General features: G+C 41.9%; 1 protein-coding gene across 1 annotated transcript; it reads right to left on the reverse strand.

Annotated features, from left to right (window-relative positions):
* Positions 1–1,874: 1,874 nt before the first annotated feature.
* Positions 1,875–7,105, reverse strand: lrrc4.2 (leucine rich repeat containing 4.2). The gene is made up of 2 exons (XM_063479802.1): positions 5,679–7,105; positions 1,875–5,526 (listed from the first exon to the last, which is right to left on the reverse strand). Exon 2 carries the CDS (start codon positions 5,403–5,405, stop codon positions 3,411–3,413), a length of 1,995 nt encoding a protein of 664 aa, XP_063335872.1. The 5' UTR covers positions 5,406–5,526; positions 5,679–7,105; the 3' UTR covers positions 1,875–3,410.
* Positions 7,106–10,588: the final 3,483 nt, after the last annotated feature.

The following is a 10,588-nucleotide window of genomic DNA, read 5'->3' on the forward strand; positions in this document are numbered from 1 at the left end:
GGGCTCAAGGACGTGTTCCAAACAAACCCTCAACCTTATAGAATCTCTCTGCAGATCCTATCAAGTTGGAATAAGATCCACCTATATGGTGGCAAGTTACAGATTCTTTTTACTTACCTCCATATCCTGCAAAGTGTACAGCAAGAACAAGAGCTAGTGACACGCTGCTTCCTTAAAAAAAAGTAATCATATATTTGACTTTATCATTAACCTTTTAGTAAATAAAAAGGAAGAAGAAGAAGGGAAAAAGCAAATGGGTTCAAATGACGTATGCAAATCAGTGTACCAAACAGATGAGCCTATAAACCTTCAAACACGATCTATTTCATACTGAATCACTAATTGAAAAACTGTTAGAGATGGCAGCAGTCATGGCACGCCATAACTTCCTATCTTATTTACAACAAGGCGGCATACATCAAAAAAAAAAGCAACAGGGAAGCAAACTGATCGAATAGTTGATAGTACTAAGTTGATTTCTGACTTTCCTCTGCTTTTGCTCTTAACACTGAAGAGACGGAGGAGGAAGAAAAGAAGAAGAAAGGAAGTAGTTGTCAATGTTTATATGTGCCTGGTTATCAGGCACATTAAAGGCGTTGCAAACAGCCAGTAGCCTCTTATGAAGATGCTAGCACGGCCAAAGAACCATGCTGTGCTCTGGGAAATAATAAGAGTCTGCTCTTTTTCAACCCACACATACTCTAACAACCAAGAACACTCTGTTTTGCCAGCGCAAAAAAACAGCCACCACATTCTGTTTGGCACCTGAATATTCAGTAGTCGATCTTCCTTGCATTTTCTTGAGGAAACTGAAGAAACAGTTGAGTTGCATCTGCTTATTGAGGCCTTTCCTTACCTGCAGACTGTCAGGTGTGCTGCCAGAAAACACAACCACCTCACTGTCCATTGAGAATTTAGAAAACCTTCAAAAATGTGGAGGTATTTAATCAACACCTGCAACATATTGTACAGCATTGTTTACATACATCCATTTTCTTAACCGCTTATCCATTTCAGGGTCACAGGGGGCTAAAGGCTCGACTTTGGATGAGAGGCAACAATATGTATAATTCAAAAATTTTCCTTTTACAAGAGTTTATTCTTAGAAAACTCATCCTCAATCAACCTATATTTCAAACCATGCATAGCTGTTGTTCCTGTTTTCTTTTACTGCACCAGAAACAAACTGTAATGCAGTCACGTTAGTGTAAATGTCATAGTAAATTAAGTATCTATATATTACATCACCCAGTACCTTTAAAACCAATTATGAAGTGTCTTGGATGGCTGGCCTGGAGCTTTAAAATGAAGCATTGGTGTTCCTGTCAACTCAACATGCACCATAATTATCAAAAGGGTCATACTTTAATTTCCTCTTCATCCCTAAATAGTCTCAGCAGGAGCACTTTTTCACTGCAACATAAAAGTCTGAAATGACCAGAAATGTGGAGGGTTGAACAGCATCTGTCAAAATCAGTATGAAATAAGGAGGACTGATGAGTGTTTGTATGAAGAGCAACAGTATAACATCATGGGTAAGCCGTTTCAGTCACCACAGACTGCCCACGCTTATTTATGGTAGCTGGCCTTTTAGCTGCGTGATGTCAAGACCAGATTGCTCAGAAATGCACTGACACATACAGCATCTGCAAAAAGAAAAAAACAAAACTAAACTAAAAATATGCCTGCTTTCTCATTTTTAAGTGATGTATTGAGACTGCATTTGGAATGCAATACTTGTTTTGCTGAAGAAAAATAATGTTGGACTCATATCATTAAAAACCCCAAATATTTTTTCTCTTTGTTCCATAAATGACACATTCAGGTAAGAGGTATGACCTGCGGATGAATGCGTAAGGAAAAGAAACCCACAAACCGTAGAACTGTGGGATACATGTATTTTTCCCCTTCACAGTCACTGAGAAATCAATGTTAAGAACTAAGCTGAGGCATCAAAGACCAACAGCCTATCTGACCTGCATAGAGCCCCACTGTGGGGTATAATGCAGCATTGTACACCAGTTACTTAAAGACCCATTCATGCAGACACTAAGTAAATGCATAGGACCGTAAGATGGGGGTGTTGGCTAAGATACGATTTACAATACTACCTCCAGCCTTTACGATTAAACAACTTACACACAAATGGAAATATTTTCAGAGAGAAGAAAAAGAAAAACATTAGATGAAAGTGTTTCTGATTAGAGAAATACAAACCAAAGATTTTATTTTTCATAGCCTCCTTTGTCTCTCCATAAAAATAGTGTTGCTAAAAATAAAACATTAAAAGAAAAAGAAACACAAAGTAATTTTTCGATGTAGTCCATGGAAAAGTCCCGGTATCATCAGACATTCATTTTACCTCAACCCTCTTTGTTTTTCTCCAAAAGCAGAATGGTCAGCAAAGCCCTGTATCACTTCACCACATGTCTGTTCCTTTGAAAAATTAGCATCGGAATGAGCCCTTGCGGAGACAAGTCAGGCAACTGCTGTAATGCATTACTAAATTAGCCCTAAACACTACACAAGCCAATAAGAAGCATGTCAAAACCTAAGGGAAAAAAATAATACAAAATGCAAACAATAACAGAACAACATATTTGCAACAACTGTTATTAGCCTGCATTCCACGTTTTCCAGTTAAACCAGTGGGGAATCATGTGCACACTAAATAAACATGTTGAGATACGCTACAACTAAGAAGCACTGGCGCTGTCAAATAAACGCAGCTGAACTCCAGCGAACAGAGGGTTAAACCTTAGCTGCAGAATTTCACTGCAGTCCAAAAGCATTTGGCTGATAGCTACTGAACAGCACAATCTATCTGTGCCATTATGCTGCTATTGGACAAATGTTTGTATCTATCTAGAATTTGCTTTGTGTGTTTTTAAACTCCTTAGTTTGGAAATACCATTTTATTGCATATAATATTTGGCACAGTTAAAACTGGAGCTTCCATTTGGGGCTGGATTTAGAAACTGGTGCCTTTGCAAAGAGCTTCTTACTGCCTCCTAAATATGGTCGAAAACAAACTAAATGCCTCTTTTCCTATGCTAGACATCACAACTTTCCTTTTTTCATTTAAAAAAAAAAGCAATTAATTATCCATTTTTTAAATAGAAGTCACCAGTTATTAGAAAATAGTTTCAAATTACTTTCTTTTCTAATATAATTTGCATGTCTCACCACTGCCTGACGGTAGTTTTATTTATATATATTTATTTATTTTTTTCATATTTATATACTTATGTATAGGCATGTACAAGAAACAAAAAATGTCTCTGTTTTGCACTTCTGTACAAAAGAAAGTTACCGTTCTGTTCTTTGTGCATTCTATTGCATGGACTGGTGAGCAGAGATGAGGGGAGAGGTTCAGACAGAGTCAGACATAAATCCATAGGGAGCGTTACTCAGATTTGGGTCTCTTGAACCTTGTCCTTGCCATGAGTAGTCTTAATGACGTAGGGATCAGCAATGGTGCTGATGTGGCTGTGATGCTGTCTAACAGAGCGGTGAAGAGAGTTGTTCTGAGTCCAATGGGCACCGTAACCGCCCTGGCGGGATGAGGAGGACGCATACCCAGGCTTAAAGGTGTTGCTGTTGTGTTCCACCAGTGTAGGCAGTACTAAACCTGTGTCATCAGAGCCACTAGATCCAGATGTGGGCGGTGGAACAGGAGGAACTTCTTCCTCCATCTGTATGATTTCTATGGTCCTGGCTGCTGCCACGGTGCTTCTCTGTTGATGCCTCTTGCGCAACTTATAGAACGCTATTAACATGGCAGCTGCCAGCAAGGTAACAGCAACAAAACACCCAATAATGATTTTGGTGGTTTTCATCACCTCATCCAGGCTGGCAGCTGGCTCACTAGGGACTCTGGCAGTGGGAATTGATACCTGCCTTGGAGTCTGAGTGTTTTGAAATAGCACAGTAGGTGTGGAGATAAAGACAGGTTGAAATACAGAGGGTGATGCAGGGACAGTAGGCTTGGGTTTAGGGGTCTCCTCCACTGTGGGCGCCAAAACTTCTACCGTTACAGTGGTAAAGTAGGACAGATTAGATGTATTAAGTTCAGCATTGCTGACGTTTAGGTAGGCCGAGGCGTTGGAATTTCCTGCCATGTTGCTCACCATGCAAGTGTAAACACCTGTATCTGATGGGAGAACATTGGAGAAATTAAGTGTTCCATCATTAAGGACAGATATTCTTGGATGAGCCGAGCCATGGGTCAAAACAGTTCCATTAGGGAGAAGCCATCGTACTGAGCTCATGGCAGCTGTGCGACACTTAAGCTCTGCCACCCTCGCTGCTGAAATGTTAAGATCTCTTGGAGCATCAAGTATGAATGGTGCTGAACACTGAAAGGTTGTTTGATCAACTTCCACCAGGTAGCGTCCTCTCATGTGGACTGGAGTGTGGCAGCGTCCACAGCAGGTGGAATTTGTGGGAATGTATTCTCTGAGCCACCAAGAGAGCCACACTACATCACAGTCACATCGCCATGGGTTGTGATGAAGATGTAGCTCCACCAGATACTGCAGGGGGGTGAAGAGGTTATGGGGGAGAGACGACAGGTTATTGTGGGCTAAATTAAGCTCCACCAAGGCTGTGATGTCATCAAATGCATTCCTTTCAATCATAGTAATGGCAGAGTTCATAATCCATAGTTTACGTAAATTCTTGAGGCCACGGAATGCTCCAGGCTTCAGTTCAGGGAAAACATTCTCTGATATCTCCAACTCCTCCAATCCCACCAGTGGTGAAAGATTGGGAAACTCCCTCAGATTGCACATCCCCAGGTTCAGGTACTTCAGGTTGTGAAGGCCCTCGAAAGCGCCATCTGAGATGTACTCCAACTTCCTCAGCTCTCCCAGGTCCAGTCTCATGAGTGAGGGGACACGATTAAAGGCGTAAGAAGGGATGCTCTCAATGGGATTGTTTCTAAGCCACAATTCTCTAAGCTTTGATAGATATTCAAAAGCTCCACTAGGTATGACTGTCAGTCTGTTGTCGAACAGCTCCAGGGTGTTGAGACTGGTTAGGCCATTGAAGGCCCCCACTTCAATCTGCCTGATAGCATTCCTGCCCAACTGTAGTACCTCCAAGTGATGCAGGTGTCTAAATGTATCTGCCTGTATGGTTTCTATGCTGTTTTCCATTAGGTTCAGGTACCTGGTGTTGGCTGGGATGTTAGGAGGAACCCTAATCAGCCCTCTGCGGGTACACACCACCTTGCTGAGCTGGTTAGTGCAGGAGCACACACCTGGACAGTTCTGTGGCTTAGCTGAGCCGAACTCAGGGCCTGTGGACTGGCACATAGTGAAGGCAGGCACCATGAGGGAAAGCACGGCGAGCAGGGCTGCATTCCAGGTAGGCTGCACACTAACCTGGCCCAGAGGACTCATGGTGTGGAGGGCTCATTATTCTGCATGGTGGGGGGATATGGCACACACCAAACGACAGACCACCCTAGCCTGGCTGGAGCAACTCAAGGCTCCAAAGTTCCATCGACAGTGCAGGGAGATGCTGCATCAAAATTGTTGTGTGAGGGAATGAAGGGAAAAAAAAGGAGGACAGATAAGGAGAGAGAGTGAGAGAGATTAATACAAGAGAAGAAACAGAAGAAAAGCAATGCAGCAATGTAAGAAATAGGTTGAGTAACAGTCTCAGTGACGTACCTCATTAGTTTGAAAGTCCTCCTTTTTGCCTCTTTCCAAATGTTAAGCACAACAGTCACATACAGCATTCATGTGTAATTCCTTTCCACAGAATGGCATGAGATAGATGGTTTCTTCTTTTTCCTTTTTTAAGAAAGTAGTGTGGCCCTCTATTAGCCAAGGGTACAAAATGGCTCCTGATATTAAAGACAGAGAGCAGCATGGAAAACACTCACAGACAGCAGTAAGGCCATGAAGGCTTAGCAGGTGCCCAAATTCCTTCTGCCCCCACCAACTGTCCCCCTGCCAGGCAGCAGACTCCAAAATGCAGCTGCACTATAGATAAATCACAACGATCCATAACGCAGTTAAACACGACAGAAGAGGAGAGAAGAAGTGACCAAGTGAAATGAATAAAAATCCTCAGTTCTGTCAGGTCCTGATACATGTGCTGGCTCGTCCGGCTGGTCGCCTGTTTGGGTGAGAGACCTCCCTCACTGTGACTTTGCCAAGGGCTTGTCGGTCGCTGATTAGCCCTGTTGTGACAGAGACTGAGAGACAGAAAAAGGCTAAAGAACTCCCGGCACAGTCATCCCCCTCTCCTCTCCTCTCCTCCTCTGTGTTCCTCTTGCTTCCTCCCAATGTTGGGCTGGCCCTGGTCAGAGCAGCTGCAGGCTGCTGTGTGCACAGCTAGCAGTAATCCGTCTATTCCTCCTGGGGGGAGGGGGGCTGGGGGTGGTGGGAGAGATGGTGGCGCTGTGTGGGGGGTGTAGAAGAGGATACGCTGCACTGTTGGAGCTTCGCAAAAGGCTGTCGGAAGAGAGAGAGAGAGCACTCTTGTCCTCTTCTGCAATGAGAGAATGCAGAGAGGATTACGCTTGAAGGATGTGTGTGGAAGTGGGCTCCGTATCTGTATCCATAAGCAGAGAATGGTGTTGAGGATCCTTCTCTCCGCTTGCTCTTTGTCCCCCAGGCTGCGTCCTGCAGTGGTCTTCTGCTTGCTTTTTTGTTAGTTTTTTCTCCAGGACTGAGGTAGTAAGTTGTGGCAGTTAGCCATGTGTGTGGCTGTCAGACTTGCGGCTGGCTGGTGGACTACTGCAGTAGCCAGAGTAGAAGAGAGAGAGAAAGAGGGGGGAAAGAGAGACCGAAAGAGAATGAATGAGAGAACCACTGACAGATCAAGAGCAAGAAAAAGATAGAGTGTGCGAAGGAGAGTGTGTGTGTGTGAGAGAGAGAGAGAGAGAGAGATGGAGAGGCACGCGAGCGCTCTAACAGGCAGCCCACCGTCAGAGAAACAGCAGGAGCAGCATTCTAATCCACATCTCCTCTTCTTGTTTATTCTCCAATCTCTCTTTTTTCTCTATTCCCCCCCTTCGATGTGTGTCGGTGTTGCAGGCAGCTAAGATGCTCGCTCTGCCCCCTCCCTTTGTCCTTCAGTGGGAACGTGAATGTACTGCTGACGCACTCCTCATAGCTGCTCAGCCAGCCTCAGAGCAGTGCATTGGTTTGATGCAGTGTTCCTGTGTATTAACACATACAACCTCCCCTCCTCCCCCATCTCCCTCCCTTCACAATAACCATTTTCTCCTTTCTTTCTTTCTCTCTTTCTGTGTCAGAGTTTCTCACATGCTCTGTCCCTCGCCTTCTTTCTTCCCTCTCGCTCTCTGGATCACTTTACCTGTGCCAATCGTCCCTTCTCCTGCCATCTGTCTAGACACAGCTCTTCACAACTAGTTGTTAAAAATTAAAAAATCCTGCATTCCGATCTATGATTTAGAGACAAATGGTCAGACTTTCTACGTTAACTTTAGAGTTTCTTTAGTTCTCTCTCTATCTCTGTCTCATCAGCGAAACAGTGCACCAGAGTTTTCCAGTGGAGATGCAGCTGTCCATCTTGTAAGGCACAGTTTTAGGAGTGTGTTCCTCACTTGTTATTAATGCCATAAGCCGGAAATAAACAGAGTTGTTTTCTTATGATGGGTTTGACTTTCTTATTGTGTCACTTGTGTGGACGTATTATGTGTGTGGGTGTTTTGGAAGTGAGGGTATTGGATCGGGGGGGTTGTGACATCATAAAGGACTGAAACGCTGACTATGCTTCTCTGTCGGCTGGGCAGTCTTCTCTTCAGGGAGGAGAAAGATGAAAGCGCTTGCACGCAGTTATCTCTGGGAATGATGAGAGAAAGACAGAGAGATAGAAGGAAAAGAGACTTACCAGGAGAGTGTGTGTGTGTGTGTGGGGGGGGGGGGGGGGGGGGGGGGGGGGGATGGGGCTGGGTAGGAGGAGATATATTCATGTCCTTGGTGAAATAGGGGAAAGGAGCCTATAGAAAGAGGAGAGAAATGAGATAAATAGGGATAGAGAAGAAGAATGAGGGAGACGGATGAGGGAAAGTACTGCACTGTAGTCTCCTAAGAAAAATGGCACAAGAGCAGGAGCAAAAGAAAGATGAGGATTATGAGTGAGGAGTAGGAGGTACGAGAGGCGTGTTGATAGTGTTGGATTAAGCATCATTTGAATGCAGGAGAAGGAGTCTCCCTCACTGCCTTTGGTTAATGACCACATCCTCTCTCCTCCTCCCCATCCTTACACACGCACATTGCTGTTGGGCACCATACCTGCAAAAAGGTACAGTCAATTCCAATTTATGAAAATAAATGTAACATTTTATCGTGTTAAGACGCTGTTGACAAACTTGCGCATGTATTAAACCATAATGAGGAAAAAAAATCATAAATAAATTAAATGGATGTAAGCTGTAATTTACATAAATATACTAAAGGTTTAATGTTTGTGTTTATATGTGGTCCCCTGTTTAACATATGTAAACATAAATAAAATATCACACTAAATAAATGATAATACTCAGCTTTATCTTTTGGATAGTTATTAATAAAATAGTAAAGAGTGGATCCATTTCAATTTCAACAGTTTTATTCTAATTCTTCGTGTCATAAGCAAAAAACAATTATCTGCAGAAAACTGAAAGCACATGGATACAGTATGCATGGGTATGGGTAAGACCCAATTCATGTTTACACTGTTAAGCAAATCACTGCTATGTACATGTCAGCAACAAAATGTATGCACATTGTATGTCATTTCTTATTTTTGTGTTTTTATTTATATATATATATATATATATATATATATATATATATATATATACACACACACACACACACACACACACACACACACACACATATTTGTTATATTTTTGTCATCACAAAATTGTAAGGAGTGAGGCCAATGCTATCAACTTAACCATCATGTCTGTCCTTCATCGCCCTACAATATTTAGGAGTAAAACCACTGTATGAGCAACAAAGGGAATAAATGAAACTTATATCTCACTTTGTTTTATGCATCAAAGAATGACTTTGAGAGGACTGGAATAACAGATAAAAAACAAAGGCTGAAAAAAAACTCACTCGCATCTGTGTTTCTAGAGGTAACAAGCCAGGTAGCTTGGAAGAGAATTTCAACAATGTGCCAAATGCAGCTCATGCGCCTGTTCTATTCCCATTAGATGTTGTGATTTAAAGCGAACTTTGGAGGTGAAAAAGAAATAGAGAGAGAGGAAGAGCATGTTGAGTGGCATGCGGAAATGATAAACTATTAGTTAAGGATGGTGCAAACAAGGATGGTCAGATAATTGATGGCCATGGTTTTAACTGCTGTGTTAATGCTATTACAGAGGCCAGAGAAAGGTCAGTTAGAACACTGAATATATGATGTTGTGTCCTGATGTCATTATGGTTCTCTTGTCATCTGTCTGTTTTTTTTTCTTTTCTTTTTTTTAATCTGTTTATATTGTTTCATATTTTTAGGCTAATGTCATTCACAGTTGCTGAATACATAGCTTCCTATGAATATGTGAAATTGGGTCCAGAATTAACTGCCATCTGCAAATAAAAATACAGTGTGCAGTACATCATAAGCAGTCTGATTAAAGTGTAGTTAGATATAACTTACTCTGTTAGAACATAATTAAATTTTAACCCTAACCCCTTTAAAAAATTAGTCATCTATTTCATTATTATCCTTCAAATAAGAGATTGTGAATATTTTTACAGACATTTTAGACCCTAAAATAAATGATAGGGTCTGTTATACAGGAATGAATTAAGTAAAGAGTCTGTGTTTTGTTTTTGACAATGTGCACACCAGAAATACTACAACTGCCCACACCTAATATACATCTGCAGGAGCTCTGGTGGCCAGGAGATCTGGCACCACTGGATAAGCAGCAGAGCCTTTATAACCTGGAAGTTGGGAGTTTGAGACACAGCAATTTGTGAAAAGCCCAGCACATTTTCCAACACATTGTCATTGGTTCAGGGCTGAGCTCCTTTTAGATCTCTGTTGGTGTAAACAGTTCTCACCACTGCTGACTGGGAGCTCCCTGCAAAATGTGCTGTCACTGAGGTGCTCCCACCCATTCCTTAATAATTTGGCTCTTGTCAAAGTTTTTCAGGTCTTTGCACTGCACATTTATATTATGTCCAACACACATATAATAAGTGACTGGTCAATAACTGTCAAAATTATATCAGGTTTGGACATGCACCATTTTTCCAAGATAATTTGCTTCAGCTATGAGTTGTTAAGCTTTGGCTCGTAGTTATTAATGACATGAGTGGCTAATGAGGCAAATATGTGTGTAAATCAGAAACTATTTCCCCACTGATCACAGATGTATTGATCTCTTTTGTCATGCACTGTCATTATTGCCTTCATTATTCTGTTATTTTGTAGGCTCTTTTTCTTAATGGAGGCCAGTCAGTAGCCTTATATTTTAAGCATACTACTAACATATAATGTTAGACATTTTATTTTGCATATCCGCTTAAGGACCACTTGCTGTTTTATTCTGTTTTTGTTCTGTTTATCCTTTATTTATCCAATTCAAAAGTCTCATTGAGAT

This window comes from Pelmatolapia mariae, linkage group LG7 (assembly GCF_036321145.2).
Source record: "Pelmatolapia mariae isolate MD_Pm_ZW linkage group LG7, Pm_UMD_F_2, whole genome shotgun sequence".
Taxonomy (NCBI): domain Eukaryota; kingdom Metazoa; phylum Chordata; class Actinopteri; order Cichliformes; family Cichlidae; genus Pelmatolapia; species Pelmatolapia mariae.

Excerpts from the sequence above, each read along its gene's own strand:
- lrrc4.2 (XM_063479802.1), bottom strand. The coding sequence starts at position 5,405 with ATGAGTCCTCTGGGCCAGGTTAGTGTGCAGCCTACCTGGAATGCAGCC.